Source organism: Anticarsia gemmatalis, chromosome 29, assembly GCF_050436995.1.
Source record: "Anticarsia gemmatalis isolate Benzon Research Colony breed Stoneville strain chromosome 29, ilAntGemm2 primary, whole genome shotgun sequence".
NCBI lineage: Eukaryota > Metazoa > Arthropoda > Insecta > Lepidoptera > Erebidae > Anticarsia > Anticarsia gemmatalis.
Genome location: NC_134773.1, coordinates 1,949,246 through 1,967,836, shown reverse-complemented (window position 1 = coordinate 1,967,836; position 18,591 = coordinate 1,949,246). Strand labels below are relative to the sequence as shown.

Below are 18,591 nucleotides of genomic sequence, written 5' to 3'. Positions count from 1 at the left end.
TTGAAAATTACATAATTACATAATTTGGACTCATCTTGAGTTACATATATTTTATCTTAAATAACAACAAACACAATGGATATAAAACTATTTCTAGATCGCACAATAAAGTTTATCGAGTGGGAATCGAACTCAGGAACTGACTTCATCATATTCCGTTTTTTAGTCCGAAAAAAACCCTAGCGGGTTCACTATTTTTTTGCAAATTATCATCAAATCGAGTCAGCAATTTAGCAGTGAAACGCAAATACCGTTTGAATGAATTTACAATGTCAACTAAGTATGTATAATAAATATGAATAATTAATTATGAATTGGTCCTGTAAAAAAAGATATAAGGATGTGAATGAAGCAAGGGAACTTTGTAAGGATCGTACCAAGTTGCGTTCTTTGCTCTCTGCCTACTACCTACTATGGAGAAAAGGCGTGATATCATGTATATATGAAGAACTAACGTATAATTAGTAAGAAATATAATATAAGGTAACACGTTATAAATACTGGCATCACTATTGATACTGGTTTTTCCGAGATGACCGCAGTTCACCGCGCACATCGTTCAATAGAACGAAAAAACTAAAATGACGTGTTTTTAGTTAAGAACTGCCATTAAACTAGTCAAGTTAACGTAAATAAAAGTGTTTAGAACTTAGTGTAGTGCAAAATGCTGTTTAACGTGTTATTTTTGTTAATTCTAGGTAAGTATTATCTTATTTTAGACAAGAAAACAATATTTTTTATGCATATATTATGTATATATTTTTTGTGTGAGTATCAGCTGTTTTCAGACCAAAAAGTTAGCAGAAACTTTTTTCACAATTCTAAAATAAACTTTTTTTTGTTTTAAAAATTGAAAGAACGGGTTTCAAATTTAAATATTGTTTTTTTATTATGATTTTTTAAAATGCATCTTTTTTTTTCTTTTTTGATTAAGATGGCTGTGTTTTTTTTATTACCTATACCTATATTTGAATTAAATACGCATTTTGCTTCATAATTACGTAGATGTTCGAGGAAAATGATTCATTATTATGCTTTTATTGTAATCGGGGATGTTTTGAAGCAAAACAAACAATATTATGACATTAACGACCGTGAACTTTTTATCGGAACTTGCAACAATAAAATATACTGAGTAGAAATGCAGTATATGAGAGATACCTTATTAAATGCATCTGAAGTCATTATTACCTACCTGTTTTTAATTGAAAAGGCTTGTGTTTGTCCTGGATCCAGTCTGACTAGAATAAACTTAGCAATCAATTTATTTACGTAGCAGTTTAGGTCAATGACCTTAAGGGATTGCGGATCGCGATTTTATGAAGATTAGATCTGTTGTTTTATAGGTATTTGCGCGCTCATAGCCAGTTGCGCTCACCGGTTGGTAAACGATCTGTGGGTTAAGCAACCCTTGGCACGGTCATTTCATAGATGGGTAACCGCATTGTGGCATTTGATTTTAGCATCTTCGTGCTTCGGAAGGCTCGTAACAAGTCAGTCCCAATTATTGTCAGTGAAGATAACAGTTGTTAAACCATGTCAAAGGCCTTTCGGTGAACAATGCTTGTAAATCTATCATTCGATATTCAGTTTTTCACGAATAAACAGCCAAACGCGGCGATGGGACTTTGTTTTATAAATAACCTAACGAAATACAACAAATAATTGCCAAATTGTTGGAAAACTGGTTTAAATATAACTCGCAAATATCCGTATCTAAGTAAATAATTAATCATCAAAGATTCTATACTAACATCTTAAATTCCAAACCACATGTTCTTACGTCATCAATGCAATCAAATGGCAAAAAATCTCGAGTAGAAACGGGAAAAAACATCAATACTATAATTAAATATGGCCGAAGAATTACTAGTTTAGAGGTCACGTGTAAATATTATTAGAATTGAGTAGTTTATCAAATAACCAAATAATATAATTAACAAGTGATAGCCGAGTGGTATAAGTTGTCACCTCCCACGCAAGTGGTCGCAGGTTCGAACCCGAGGCAACACACCAATGACTTTTCGAAGTTATGTGTGTATTAGAAATAATTATCACATGCTCCAACGGTGGAGGAAAACATCGTGAGGAAACCTTGCATGCCTAAAATTTGTTTAATACATTGAATGAAGGCATGCAAAGTCCCCAACCCGCACTTGGCCAGCGTAGTGGATTCAAGGCCTGACTCCTCCCTCATTACGGGAGGAGACCCTTGCCCAGCAGTGGGACATTAATGGGTTAAATTTATAATTTACTAGCTGACCCGCGCAACTTCGCTTGCGTCATCTAAAAGAATGAGTCAAAGTTTTCCCCGTTTTTGTAACATTTTTCGTTGCTACTCCGCTCCTAATGATCGTAGCGTTATGTTATATAGCCTATAGCTTTCCTCGATAAATAGACTATCTAACACTGAAAGAATTTTTCAAATCGGACCAGTAGTTCCCGAGATTAGCGCGTTCAAACAAACAAACAAACAAACAAACTCTTCAGCTTTATAATATTAGTATAGATAGCCTATAGCTTTCCTCGATAAATAGACTATCTAACACTGAAAGAATTTTTCAAATCGGACCAGTAGTTCCCGAGATTAGCGCGTTCAAACAAACAAACAAACAAACAAACAAACTCTTCAGCTTTATAATATTAGTATAGATTAATTAACTAGTGAACCCGCGTGGCTTCTCTCGCGTATATCTTAGGAAAAAAAAAAGTTAATTTTTAACCACCTATTCAAACCCGCTGGGAAATTATTGATTTTGATCTATGTTTCTCCGATGACTGCCTCCATGGCCCATGGTTAAGATCGCCACGCCAGATCGTAGGGCGGGAGTGGGTTCGACTCCCACATGGGACAATTATTTGTATGATCCACAAATAATAAGAATATCGGCCTTTTTAAAAGTCGCCTAAAGAGGTATTCTGCTTTTAATTTAGTATTTTTCCTGAGGATATAGTAGAATTTATCAATAATAACTTTTCGGTTCGTTAACGACGATGACGTATAACTTAATAGTTTAAACATTAATAATCAATTAATACAAGTTTTCACGCAGTTTTGTCTTAATGTCTGTCGTAATTATACAGGTAATAGATAAGGTTCGATTTGAACACAATGACACAAGTATTATTGATGCTTGAAATGTTGTTAAATAATGTAGGCTCATCGCTAAGCTAGCCTTTCTTCCAACTATGTTGGAGTCGGCTTCCAGTCTCACCGGATGCAGCTGAATGCTTTACAGTAGCCGGGCCGGCCCGATAGTAAAGTGATAATTATTTCTAAAACACAAAACTTAAAAATAATCGCAATATTTTCCCTATAAAACAAAGGTAGATTTGAATTACACACAATTTATTGTATAAATCAAGACATATTTTAAGTGTCATATAAATGTATTTTGAAAGCCTGACTCACGAATACTCACTACACACTATATCCTTGAATGTTCGTATTGGAAAACCCAGTCGGTAAAAATCCCCTATTTTAGTTACACTATTCTTAAAACTTTGTTGACGAGTAAGCAATTACCGGTAAAACGCAGTTACTTTTTATACTGGGGTTACCATAAAACGAAAAGAAATGGGCATGTTGAAGGTCAAATATACTATTTGAAATGCTACAATTTTAAAGATATATTATTTAGTACCAAGAACCGGAAAACTGAACTCGTCGCGAACTTTTACATATTTTTTTAATCAAATTAATCCCAAATTTTCCTAAAGTATCTTAAATTGGATACCATACCCAGCAGTGGGACATTAATCGGTTAAATTAAGCCATGTCTAAGGATTTTCGAGCTATTTGGACAGCTTTGACACTAGCTTGACCACTAAACATACGATAAATAAAATAATCTTTATATATCTTCAAATAGGGTAAAAATAATTATAATGTTTACATTTTTTCTTTCAGCTACCTCGCCGGGCATCACGAGAGTAGCCGATCAATCACAACTTACATGCAGGTAAATAAATACTTTATCGGGGCCCACTAACAATTCAACCTTTAAATATTTTTTACATAAGGTCTCGGGTTTGATTTCCGGGACGGGTACTATTTAGTAATTTCATATTTACATGAAATAATCGATTTATATTTGGCGTGTAGTTTCTGAGATAATCTAAACTTGTATAATTTTGTCTATATATCAATCAATCTAATATATAAAACTCTTCCGTTACTGACTGACTGATGGACAACGCACAGTCGAAACTACTGAGCGTACAAACTTGACATTTGCTATGAAGATTTTTAGTAAGTGTAGAGGAGCACTAAGAGAGTATTTTTAGAAACTACTCCCGTAGGGGGTGAAATAGCACGCGAGCAAAGCCGCGGGACAGCTAGTTTGTATATATTAATATAGTTTAGTCAATCTAGTGTCAGAGTTATTCAAGCCGCCCTTGTAGGCCTTTAACGCTTTTAGTTAAGTTAAAACACCTTCTGCTTATTGTAAATATTCTTGTGTAAATACTTAATTAAGTAGGTATGTATATTGTAATTTCAGTCACGATGACTACAAATGCGCGCACAGCGCTCAGTGTATTGAGCTCTCTCGGGTGTGTGACGGTGTCAACGACTGTGATGACGGCAGCGATGAAGCCTGCTCCATCCTCGGTGGAAGGTCAGTATAGAACTACTGTCTATCTTGTAGTGGCTTAGTGACTTCTATATCAGCCTTTCTTCCCAACTTTGTTGGAGTCGGCTTGCTACCATTGGAGCGGTGGCAGCCTAATACCAGTGTTTTACATGGAGCGACTGTCTACCTGACCTCCACAACACAGTTATCACGACACGTTTTCGCTTAGACTGGTTGTCAGACTCTCAAGCTTCTGACTACTTTTAAAGACTGTCAAACACCTTCGAAAATGTCAGCCGGGACCCACATTTAAACGTGCCTTCCGAAACACGGAGGAAGTCGATATAGTATAAGATGGTCAATTTGGTCACTCATCTTGGTAGACGTATCCGTAGACGTATCCGTAGACGTAGACGTATCCGTAGACGTAGACGTAGACGTAGACGTAGACGTAGACGTAGCCGTAGACGTAGACGTAGACGTGGACGTAGACGTAGACGTAGACGTAGACGTAGACGTAGACGTAGACGTATAGACATACATTTATTGCATCACTAGCCGACCCGCGCAACTTCGCTTGCGTCACATAATAGAGAATGGTTCAATTTTTTTCCCGTTTATGTAACATGTTTCACTGCTGCTCTGCTCCTATTGGTCGTAGCGTAATGATATATAGCCTATAGCCTTCCTCGATAAATGGGCTATGTAAAACTGAAAGAATTTTTCAAATCAGACCAGTAGCTCCTGAGATTAGCGCGTTCAAACAAACAAACAAACAATCAAACAAACAAACTCTTTAGCTTTATAATATTATATTAGTATTAGTATATTAGTATTAGTATTAGTATATTAGTATATTAGTATATTAGTATATTAGTATTAGTATATTAGTATATTAGTATTAGTATATTAGTATTAGTATTAGTATAGATAAAACCTGTCTACATACATCGTTATTACAATATAATTAAATACTAGTCCCAACGGTTACCCGTTTCGGGTCTTGCAATTTTAAGGGTACATACTACATAGGTATTTATTTTATGATACTATTCATTTATAAACAATGTTATGAAAGCATGCATTACTAAAGTATTGTATCATAATAATAATTATATCGAAGCATTCCCGCCACTGGATGTACTAATTTGATATTTCTTTTAATTTTCAGCAGTCCTCATGAATCCGACTTAGTTTTAAATAGAGACAAGAGACAGTCCAACTGCAGGTAAGTTGATAACAAACTAGTTAGCACAATCACGCGATACAATGCACAAGTATCTGTTCTGAGCTTGGTTGTTAATGTATCTGTATATAAGTATGTTTATCAGTTATTTGGTTACAGTACAAGCTCTGCTTAGTATAGAATCAAATAATCGTATGTGAGTTGTGAAAGAAAGAATGATTGCATAAAGCCAGTAAAGAAATTCTTCTCTAAATAGATAATGCATTTTTCAGGAGAGATCAGTGGCAATGCCGGGACGGTAGTTGTATATCGTTCGACGGCAAATGTGACGGTATGGTGGACTGTCCTGACCGCAGTGACGAAACACACGCGCTTTGCCGGAAAATGCCGTGAGTAAAACAACTATTTTATTGATAGCCAGTTGCGCCCACCGATCGGTAAACGATCTGTGGGTTAAGCAACCGTTGGCGCGGTCATTCCGTAGATGGGTGACCGCATAGTGGTATTTGAGCTGGGCGTCTCCGTGCTTCGGTGGGCACGTAAAAAGTCGGTCCCGGCTGTTGTCTACTAAGATAACAGTCGTTAAGCCATGTCAAAGGCCTTTTCGGGCGGCTTGAACAACTTTGACACTAGGTTGACCACTAATCATATGACAAACAAACAAACAGCATTGATAGTTGTTATGTGGTCTAGTGTCCAAGTCCAAGTTACCGTAGATAACAACCAGTAGGTACCGACTTTTTTAAGTGCCCTCCCAACTAGCACACAAGCTGCTTATACAGTCGTTATACAGCCTGATAGTTGCATAAGAGTCGTTCAAATGCTGTACAATTCTCTATAAGTTGTATACTAGCTATTTAAAAAACCCTTTAACAGCTAGGCGGGACAGTAGCCGTTTAGTAGGAAACTAATGACTTATAGTGATATATGAGCATGTAATTGCATCGCTAGACAGCCTAGGGAAGTATAACTGAGTTAATGGAATCTTCTATAACACCGTAAACTGTATAAGGGGACTTTAGGAGATAAAGGAGTTTAAACGGAGTTATGCGTTGCGCTTATAGCGCTTAAGAGCGTAAATAAGCTTTTTGTAATGCCTTAGGTTCTATAACAGATTTTTTTAGGGCTAGTGTATTACTCATCTATAAAAGAGTTGCGTAGGTCTTGAATAGCGCCTTGAGCGTTATATCAGATATTTATATGGCTTCTGTACGGCAAATAGATGTATAAGGTATCATTCGAAACATTTTTACAGCCATGGGGATTACAGAATTATGTTAAGCACCTAAAGCGCTATAACCGAGTAATATACCTTTATACTAAAGCTTAAAATTATTATCATAATATATTTACATAGGTGCAGTGGTGGTTCAGTCTGTCAACTGTTTTTAAAGAAAAAATAAAATAAAATAAAATAAAATAAAATAAAATAAAATAAAATAAAATAAAATAAAATAAAATAAAATAAAATAAAATAAAATAAAATAAAATAAAATAAAATAAAATAAAATAAAATAAAATAAAATAAAATAAAATAAAATAAAATAAAATAAAATAAAATAAAATAAAATAAAATAAAATAAAATAAAATAAAATAAAATAAAATAAAATAAAATAAAATAAAATAAAATAAAATAAAATAAAATAAAATAAAATAAAATAAAATAAAATAAAATAAAATAAAATAAAATAAAATAAAATAAAATAAAATAAAATAAAATAAAATAAAATAAAATAAAATAAAAAAGATTTTCAAACTATTTTAATATTCATCGACTGACCCCTAAAAGTACGAGTAAAATGCTGGTGTGCGACCAAAACAGTTATATTGAAGCACTCCTATGCCACAACTGCAAAACCTTGAGGTCTACAACAGCAAACACTAGAGCCTTTGTACAGCTTAAGGCGCTAGAGCAGATGTAACCAACTCTGAGAGCTGCTTGATCGAGACGCCATTATAGCATTTGGTAAACATATTTTTTGAGGTTATTACGATCTTTTGAAGATCATATAAATCTATAGCCTCGTAACGTTAACATAATTAAAATCATTTTTTATTACCTATAACCCTAATTAAATTATCTGTAACCCTCAAAGTCTTATTTATGTTCAAAATACAATTTCCAAATCCACATATCTATATAATTTTTGCACTTAAAACTGAATATTTTGAGGGCGCATGAAAATATTGACGATAATATACATATATATTGACAGCAAACTTGAACTCGCACTTTCATATCACGTACACAAAGAAATAAAAGCGATAGACTACTTGTTATTTTAATAATCCAATCCGTAAAAATAAAATGTCTCCTCATTTGTCACTGATGATTCATTTTAAAAAAATATATTTAGTTTACACCATAATAAACCGACTATATTACTAATTTAGAGCGTTAGCATTTATAACCGTTACACAGTAGCGCTAAAATAAGGTAAAGGTGGTATAATCGCGCTGCAAGAGCTTTTTCGAACGCTCGTGGCGCTAACCACCTCTGTACAACAGCTGGTAAGCGCCACGAAGCTGCGAAAAAGCTCTTGTAGCGCGATTATACCACCTTCATCTTATTTTAGCGCTCCTGTATTACTACTATACTACGTACTATTATAATTACTATTTACGACCACTGTAGATCCAATGTCGAGCTATAAGCTGGACAGTATGGGCCTATTTGACGCTACAAGAGCTCTGTAGCCGCTTATAGAACCACTATACTTCTTACTAAGGAGCCTAAGGCGTTATAAAAATCCTTTAACCGGCCATTGTACAGCTTGTTATAGCGCTTGTGTGCTAGTTGGGCTGCAAAGCACTGCGACGGCCAGTTCAAATACCAGGAAGCGGTCATCCGTCTATGGAATGATCGTCTCACCTTCCAACTATGTTGGACTTGGCTTCCAGTCTTACCAGATGCAGCTGAATACCAGTATGGAGCGAATGCCTTATAGACCTCCAAAACCCAGTTACCTGGGTTATAACACGGTACCCTTGGGTAAGACTGGTTGTCAGACTTTCAAGCTTCCGACTGCTAGTAAAGACTGTCAAAGATCTTTGAACGAGACCCACAATGTAACATGCCTTCTGAAACACGGAGGAACTCGGTTTGTTTAATATGGTCACCCATCCACAGAACAACCTCGGCAAGCGTAGCTTAACCTCAGAGATCGATCCGCACGGCTGTTGTTAACTAAGCCACGAGCTCCTCTCCAATGATATTTATTTATTAAAATGTGCTATTGTATAGTTGTCAAGCGAATTGGTTTCGTTGTACGTACGGCGCGTGTGTGGACGGCACGGCTCCTTGTAACGGCGTGACGGAATGCGCTGACAACTCGGACGAGTTACTGCCTAGATGCAGGAACGAAACTATGGAGGTCAAGTGAGTATTACATTATTAGAGATTATATTTGTGCCTCTAATATTATAATGTCTTTTTAAATAGAATAGAAAATAGTATTTGCATATTGACACATTTGGCATAAAGTCCGCCTATATACACATGTATATGAAGTTTAAAATAAATAAAACAAATAATAATACTTATATTAAGATGACCAGCGCAACTTTGCTTGCGTCACATAAGCGAGAACGGGTCATAATTTTTCCCGTTTTTTAAACAATTTTCGTTGCTCCTAATGTTTATAGCGCAATGATATATAGCCTATAGCCTTCCTCAATAAACAGACTATCCAACAGTAAAATAATTCTTCAATTCGCATCAGTAGTTTCTAAGATTAGCGCGTTCAAACAAATAAACAAACTATTCAGCTTTATAATATTAGTATAGATATAGATAGTATAGATTATAATATTAGTATAGATAATATATTGATTAATTTGCAGGGGTAGATTCCGTTGCAAAGACAGCAGTTGGATATCAGCGTCGGACCACTGCGACGGCAACCCGGACTGTCCCGACGGGTCGGACGAGACGGTGGCCGCGTGCGCAGACAAGAGTTGTCCCTCTTACCTGTTCCAGTGTGCTTACGGCGCCTGCGTCGATCGAGGAGCTGACTGTAATGGAGTAAGTACAATAAAGTGTGAAACAGACATTTTTTAACTTAATTTTAAAGCTTTAGGCACATAATATCACGGAATAACTAACACAAGAGGAAAGGGCTCATACTATTTCATGGAAGATGGCTGTCGTCAAACTCGGCCGATGACATTTAACGCACACTGAAATATGAAAAGGAAACGACTATTACAAAGTAAACTGACAAGCCATATTTCAATGACATTACAGTCGTATTTTGCACTAATATACTTTGTGCTTCATGTCGGAATTGTATCTACGTGGTTTTAGTGTCATCTCTTAGGTTAGTACTAGGGTATGTATAGCTGCACATACTTCATATGGCACGCGCGCCACGCCCACATGCCCCTTTCTCTCGTGTTAGTTATTCCGTGCATAATACAGCACACTATTGGTAAATTTACCCATTAATTATTGCACAACTGTTTAAATTTTCAGTTCAATTTCTTACCTGTTAGTGTTCCTAATTAATAAAATTGAAAACTATGATATGATGTTGGTATTGAATTGCTTAAATATTTGCTGCCTGTAGAATTAAATTGACATAGCCGTTAGGAAAACGGACATAAAAAAACGATGAATTGCAGTCGTTTTATTCGTTTCAAACCATTTCGCAAAAGGTTCTATGTCTTCTGAACTGAAAATATTTATTTTTGAAGTCGATCAGATGTAAACTAAATCTCTTTGTCAACAGAAAAGAGAATGCGCTGATGGATCAGACGAATCGGACGAGCTCTGCAACAGAATGTTGACTCCAGGCACTAACACTAACACTGGTACTACGACTGGTACTACCAGCGCGTAAGTATTTCTGATCACTTAGGTATTGATTTAGGTCAAAAACTGGCATATTTTTATTTTATATGAAATCATTTAGGTCAAAAACTGGTACATTTTTATTTTATATAAAGACAACTCCCGCACTTAGAATTGCTCTTGTGAAGCCAGGACTTTTACTAATATACAGACAACGGACAAGTAGAACCAGACCCCTAACCACTATTCGTAGATTGTTCTAATATTTTTTCCGTGTGGATATCGAACTCACGATCTCCCACGCAATGGTAGCGGCGTGGCGACCTTAACCACAGCGCCACGGAGGAAGTCAAAACATTGGGTCGATTTTTGCATTAAAATAAAATCTAATGATTTATTCAATTAAGTAGAATACTGACATAGATGGTAGTGGACTAATACCCCTCTTTAATATATATTTTTCTTGAATTTTTAGCATTTGTTGTTATAGCGGCAACGGCAATCCATAATTTGTAAAACATTCAGTGTCCTAGTTATTACAGTTTATGAGATACAGCCTGACATACGTACAGTACTTTGTAATAGGGTATAATTTTCCCTTTTAGGTACATAACCGTAAAACCGTCTCAATGCTCCGACTGCCTCCGTGGCGCAGTGGTTTAGGTCATCACGCCGCTACCATTGCGTCGGGAGGTCGTGGGTTCGATTCCCACGCGGAACAATTATTTGTGCGATCCACAAATGATTGCTTCGGGTCTGGTTATACTTTGTGTCCGTTCTTTGTACATTTGTAAAAGTCCCCGCGACACAAAAGCAATTCTTAATGAGAGAGTTGTCTTTTAATAATAATTAATGAATGCTATTTTTTTCCAGTCCCCCACCTCCGGGAGCCTGTGTCCTCCCTCCGTACCCAGACCACGGCACCTACGAGATCTCCAATGTGCCGTCAGCTCGTCCAGGACAGAGCTTCCAGTCCTTCGTCATGACGGTCAGCTGCCAGCGAGGGTACGGCCTGGTCGACCCTGGCGTGGACAACAACGGGACCTTGCAAGTGTATTGTGTTAATGGAGTCTGGTATACGAATATGCCTAAATGCGTTCGTAAGTATATGATGAAAATTCTGGAGTATTTTTTTGGCCGTAATTGTCTCGATGCCGGGTAAAAGTCTCCTCCCGTAATGAGGGAGTTAGGCCTTGAGTCCACCACGCTGGCCAAGTGCGAGGACTTTGAATACCTCCAAGAACCTCTAAAGAACTTTCAGGCATCCTCTCAAACGGGGGAGGAGTTAGCCCTTGAGTCCACTACACTGGCCAAATACGGTTTGAGGCCTCTACATGCCGTGAAGAAATGTATATTCTAAAGTCATTGGTATGTTGCCTCGGATTCGAACAGTCGACCACTTGCGTGGGAGGCGCTACTTATACCATTCGGTTATAGTTTGTAGTCATGTAAAATTCTGGATCCAGCTGCATCTGATGAGACTAGAAGCCGACTCAAACGTAGTTGGAAGAAAGGCTAGGCTGATGATGAATTGAAAAAATCAATAGACTTCAGAAAACTGCCCGGAGTGAGATAAATAAGGTTTTGTTATTTATAAATGTAACTCATTAATGTCCCACTGCTGGGCAAGGGTCTCCTCCCGTAAAGAGGGAGGGGTTAGGCCTTGAGTCCTCCATGCTGGCCAAGTGCGATGACTTTGCATACCTCCAAGAACCTCTAAAGAACTTTCAGGCATCCTCCTAAACGGGCGAGGGGTTAGGCCTTGAGTCCACCACGCTGGCCAAGAGCGGGTTGGGGACTTTACATACCTTCAAGAACTGTTCTAAAGAAATCTGAGGGGTGCAAGTTTGCATCAAGATGTTTGCCTTCACACAAGTGATAATAAATTATAACTTATACACACATAACTTCGAAAAGTCTGTAATGTCCCTCTGCAGGGCAAGGGTCTCCTCCCGAGCAGGGAAACGGTTAGGCATTGAGTCAACCACGCTGGCCAAGTGCGCGTTGAGGACTTTCTTATCCTGAATAATCTTAAAGAAAAATTTAAAATCTTATTTTAATTTCCCAGGGTTTTGCAAGCTGGATCCAGATCCAAGCGTCCGCTACATATGCCAGCACAACACTCCATGCAAGAATTACATCGCTCCCGGGGCCACAGTCAACCCAGTCTGCAACAGCCCAAACTACTACTCTTCAGAAGTGCTCAAATACATGAAATGCATCGCCGGCTCATTCGATTACGTCGCCATTTGCAAAGCAGGTTTGACACTCAATGCTACCAACATTACGATCATAATCAAAGATGTCATCAATGTGTACATTTCGAAATTCCCTTTTGCTAGTGAACGAAATATGACTGAAGTTAGTGGTGTTAGTCTAGGATTTAATGGGCGAGATAAAGTTACAGTTACTATTGAAAATGGTGATAATATTAGTAATAATAATGTAGTTAGTAATAATAATGTAGTTAGTAATAATAATGTATTTAATAATCCTAGTACAGTGAATCCTTTAGATTACGAAATCAGTGAAGACGATTGGCGTATGGGTCCTTTACCCAGTAAGAACAAAAATACAGTTAATTTAAATATTTATAATAGTAGTGTTGCTGTTAAAAACGGTGACAGAATAAATATTAGAAATTGAAAAGAAATTATTACATTTTAGTAAATGTATAGATGTGAATGAAGCACGAGAAGAACTGTAGGGATTGTGGCAAACGTTCTATTCTTTTCTATTTAAAAAACCCGTCGCACTAAGAATTGCTCTTGTGTCGCGAGGACTTTTACAAACATACAAACAACGTACACAAAGTACAACCAGACTGGTGTAGGAATTGAACCCACGACATCCCGACGACAAAGGTAGCGCCAGCGGCGTGGCGACCTTAACCACTGCGCCACTGCGCGTTCTGTGGTCTGTGCCTGCCCGGGAATTGGATATAGGAATGATATAAATACATAATATGTATGTACCAAACTTACAATATCTCAGGTACAGCTATCCATACAAACTTCCCTTGCCTCATTCACATCCATACATCTTGTCATACAGGACCGCCGTTTACAAGTACTAGGTATTGTTAATTCCATTCCTAAACTTGTTTAACTTTGCCTTAGCTTATAAAATAGGTGCTATTATTTTAATAAGCATAAATAATATATTTGTACTCATAATTTAATAACAAATTTCTGTGAACAGTGCCATCTCTCGGTAAATATAGACACTAATGTATGTAATAGTTGTTTTAGAACACAATAGATGTCGCTATGTTCCTATTAGTTTCAGCCGCCAAAGAATCTGTTAGTATACCAAATAGTGCAATATTTTCTATAGCAGTGCTATGTGTTATCTCTTTCTAATATATGTTGAATGTTCCACGAGGAAAAGAGACGTTATGGTGGGTTCGAATCCCACCTGGAACAAATATTTGTGTGATGAGCACGAGTATCTGTTCTAAGCCTGGATGTTAATGTATCTATTTAAGTATGTATTTAGAAGTATTTAGGTATGTTTATCAGTTATTTGGTTACAGTACAAGCTCTGCTTAGTTTGGAATCAAATGACCGTGTGTGAGTTGTCCAATGATATTTATTTATTACATACTTTAAAAATACGTTCCTTTATTATAGTTTATTATACTAAGTATACTTAGTTCCTATATTTAGTTTTAGTTATGATATTATATTTACAGGGAATTAGGTTAACTACACACATATTCGGTACGGCAATATTGATCGAACAACAAAACCGACTCGACTCACTTGTTCGGCTTGTATCGAGTTCATCTACACATATTCAGTTTTACCGCCCCGGCTAGACCGATTAATGCCGAACCGAATATGTGCGTATACACTGCCGGTCAAAAGTTTGAGACCACTTGTAAGAATCTTCGTCACCAACAAATTATTTCAAAAGTACATATGGTAAAGACCTAATTTGAACATCTGTGTATTCTATTGTTATTAGAGAATTTCTAAGAACCTTTTCTTTATATATTTTTATCTTATCGTCCTAGAAAGGTCTATTGTTTCAAAACATCAATGAACGCCGCGCAACGACCAAATGGTAAATCATTGTAATTTTTTTATGAGCCGACCAAAACATTGCATATTTTGCTTTTGTTTCTTGTTAACTGGAATTAAGGATTATTTAAACGTTTTAAAACATATTTATTACCTGAGTTTTCATGAAGTTAATCTTTTTTTATCTCGTTTAGTCTGAGCTCATCCTTGTGACAGTGAAGACATCTTAAAATGGGAAAAGTGCACGAAATTAGCAGTGAAACTCGTGCTGTCATAGTTGTTTTACACAAAGAAGGCAAATCTGAACGTGAGATTGCCTCTCAACTTAAGTTGTCGAAGACTTGTGTTCATAACGCAATAACCCGATACAAGGAGACTGGCACTAATCAAGATCGTCCGCGGTCAGGAAGGCCGAGAGCTACTACTTCTAGCGAGGATAATTTTATCGTCGTTACCAGCAAGCGGAATAGACGCCTAACAGCACCAGAAATCTGCGCTGAAGTGAATAAAACCCGATCCGAACCTGTGTCAGTGACTACAGTAAAAAGACGATTGAGAGATGCCAAGTTGTTTGGTCGCGTCGCTGTACGAAAACCACTACTAAGGCCACAAAACAAACGGAAACGGATGCAGTGGGCCCTTACCCATCAAGACTGGTCTGAAGAAGAATTTAAAAAAGTTCTTTGGACAGATGAATCCAAATTTGAAATATTTGGATCAAAACGACGAGTTTTTGTTCGACGTAGCGCCGAGGAAAAGATGATGCCAGACTGTGTGGTGCCAACAGTCAAGCATGGAGGTGGTTCCATTATGGTCTGGGGATGTTTCTCGAGCCACGGAACCGGAGATTTGGTACGAGTCGACGGAATTATGAAAAAGGAGCAATATAAAGAAATACTAGAGCAAAATGCCGTTCCGTCTGGTTTGCGATTAATCGGCGATGGATTTATTTTCCAGCAGGATAACGATCCAAAGCATAGTTCAAAATTATGCAGGGGCTTTTTGGAACAAAAAGAGACAGAAGGGGTGTTAAAAAACATGGTGTGGCCTCCTCAGAGCCCGGATCTCAATCCAATTGAGCTTTTATGGGAAGAGCTGGACAGAAATGTCCACAATTGCTGTCCCTCCTCCAAAGAAGACATGTGGAAGGTGTTACAGGAGAGCTGGAATAATATTTCACCAGAGACAATAAATAAATAAATTGCTCGTATGCCGAGACTAGTGAAAAAAGTGATAAAGTGTAAAGGTGGATTTTTTGACGAAAAATCAGTTTAAGATATGAAGGGCATTTTTGATGTATACCATTGTAATTTCTCTACTGTTTTGTTTTATTTTAGAAGTATGTATATTAGTTAATAAGTATTTTAAATAATAATTAAACATTTTGTTTTATATTTTGAGTTTTATTCCATTTTCCTTCTTTTATGTAGGTGGTCTCAAACTTTTGACCGGCAGTGTAGGTGCCGCCAAACAACTTGAACAATTTCGCTACATCTTAGTGAACGATTTTTAGGTCAGTTTAGGAATAACAGTTTTGCGCAAAGGCGAGAGCGTTTCAGCTTCGACCACCCGACTGGTATAACAGCCAACCAAGTGTCCTCTGCACTGGGTCTACATTCTGTTTAATTTTTTCTGCCTTTATTTGACTGCCTCCGTGGCGCAGTGGTTTAGGTCGCCACGCCGATACCACTGCAACGGGAGGTCGTGGGTTGAATGTGCGATCCACAAATAATTGCTTCGGGTCTGGTTGTGCTTTGTGTCCGTTGTTTGTATGTTTGTAAAAGTCCCCGCGACACAAGAGCAATTCTTAGTGCGGGAGCTGTCTTTAAAAAAAAATCTAATACAGCAAATTATGTTCAAGTTGTTTGGCGCCGTCTATAGCAAGCCGTATATGTATAAAGTGTATTTTAAAAAATATTTTTAATGAAAAATAAAGTAATGCTAATAGGATGGATATTTGTATAATGTTAGAATTTTAAAATAAATTTTATTTATATTTTCTAAAATATTGTTGTTTAATTTCACCCATCCGCCATCCTATTAACATTACCTTACTGTAATTAAACTGGCTGGACTACTAGGTCGTGGGTTCGACTCCCAAGTCAGAATTTTTCCTGAGGTTAGCGCGTAGCTACAAACAATTTTTTTCACTTTCATATCGTTAGTATAGATAATACAAAGTTATGTGTAACTCATAAACTACACGCCACATATGAATAAAATCTGTAGGCACATATAAAACTATTGTAGTCAGTACAAACTGACTCAGCCTAAACTATAGAAAGTAGAAACATGAAAATTGAACAAGGAGTGCCTTTTATGACGTAGGCACCCCTTCAAGAAAGGAATTTTTAGCTATCCACCCCTAAGGGGGTAAAATAGGGAATTAAAGTTTGCATGAAACTTCATTTTAAATAAATAAGTACATGTTTCAGTCTTTTCAGTAATGTGTTGAAATAATTATTATTTTGTTAATTTTCAAAGTTCGAAGTGTAAAACTGGTAAGTCTTCAAATAGAAATAAACGGTTAATTGTGTTTTAAAGTGTGGAACTGTTTGCGAGTCTTCAAATAGAAATAAATAGATATGGCCTATGGGTTTTTTTTTAGAAAATCATCCGCTAGTGGTTTAAAATATGTTTCGAAAATCAACTTTTATATTTGCGATTAATTATACGCAGGCCAAGCGCGGGTCCACTAGTTATCTACATAAGTATGTATTTAGAAGTATATAAGCTACTAGCTTACTAAATACAAGCTCTGCTTAGTTTGAAATCAAATGACTGTACGTAGTCTAAAAAAAAGTCGTACCTTATTTCAGAGTGTGGTCGAGTAACGCCGGAGGGCGAGCAGCTAGTGGTGGGGGGTAAGCTGGCCAAGCGAGGGGAGCTGCCGTGGCACGTGGGCATCTACCGGAAGACTACCAACCCTTATATGCAGATATGCGGCGGTTCACTGGTTTCTAACAAAGTGGTCATATCGGGTAAGTGAAACACTATCTACTATTAAATTATATTTTGACTGCCTCCGTGGCGCAGTGGTTAAGGTCGCCACGCCGATACCACTGCGTCCAGAGGTCGTGCGTTCGATTCCCACACGGAACAATTATTTATTTGTGCGATCCACAAATAATTGTTTCGGGTCTGGTTGTACTTTGTGTCCGTTGTTTGTATGTTTGTAAAAAGTCCCCACGAAACATTCTTAATGCGGGAGTTGTATAAAAAGAAAAAAAAACAGCCTAGCCTTTTTTCCAACTATGTTGGAGTCGGCTTCCAGTCTCAACGCAGCTGAATACCAGTATTTTACAGGCAGCGACTGTCTATTTGACCTCCACAACACAGGGACCTGAGTAACACGATACCCTTCGGTAAGACTGGTTGTCAGACTTTCAAGCTTCTGACTACTGTTATCGACTGTCAAAGATCTTCGAAAATGACATCCAGGACCATAAATTTAACGTGCCTTCCGAAACACGGAGGAACTCGAGATGTATAAGATGGTCACCCATCCACATAACCACCTCGGCATGTGTAGCTTAACCTCAAAGATCGATCCAACTCGACATGTATAAGATGGTCACCCATCCTCAGAACAACCTTGACTAGCGTAGCTTAACCTCAGAGATCGATCCGCGCGGCTGTTGTTAACTAAGCCTAGCTCCTCAAGTATTCTTACTTATTCTGTGCTAATGATGATATGTTGTCAGCGGCCCATTGTTTCTGGAACGACGTGTCCAAGGCGCTCCCGGCGTCGGCCTTCGCCGTGGCTATAGGGAAGCTGTACCGACCGTGGAACAACGACCGAGACGTCGACGCGCAGAAGTCTGATGTAAGTGCTGTTTTATTTATTTGGGAAAACTAACAATTACACACTAATTATAGTATTAAGTCTTGTTACTAGTACCTACTATGTATTATAGTTTCTAAGGAGCTCCGCATATTCTGTCTAGGACTCTTATTGATGCTCGCAGCAAAAAAAATAGTTATTTTTTTGCCTCGTCCTTAATCCAAACTGA

The 18,591-nt window shown here is 37.4% G+C and overlaps 1 protein-coding gene across 4 annotated transcripts in view; it reads left to right on the top strand.

Moving 5' to 3' along the window:
• The first annotated feature begins 512 nt into the window (after positions 1-512).
• LOC142985005 (modular serine protease-like) overlaps positions 513-18,591 on the top strand; it is a 30,255-nt gene continuing 12,176 nt past the window's right edge. For all 4 annotated transcript variants that reach the window (XR_012960176.1, XR_012960175.1, XR_012960177.1 and 1 more), the window contains exons 1-12: positions 513-698; positions 3,911-3,962; positions 4,503-4,619; positions 5,746-5,802; positions 6,033-6,149; positions 9,006-9,140; positions 9,605-9,785; positions 10,492-10,598; positions 11,427-11,653; positions 12,622-12,813; positions 17,398-17,559; positions 18,283-18,404. Coding sequence is in view for 1 of the 4 variants with exons in the window: in XM_076132916.1 (XP_075989031.1) it covers positions 665-698; positions 3,911-3,962; positions 4,503-4,619; positions 5,746-5,802; positions 6,033-6,149; positions 9,006-9,140; positions 9,605-9,785; positions 10,492-10,598; positions 11,427-11,653; positions 12,622-12,813; positions 17,398-17,559; positions 18,283-18,404 (1,503 nt within the window). In the remaining 3 variants the exon portion in view is untranslated. The remainder of the gene's footprint in view (positions 699-3,910; positions 3,963-4,502; positions 4,620-5,745; positions 5,803-6,032; positions 6,150-9,005; positions 9,141-9,604; positions 9,786-10,491; positions 10,599-11,426; positions 11,654-12,621; positions 12,814-17,397; positions 17,560-18,282; positions 18,405-18,591) is intronic.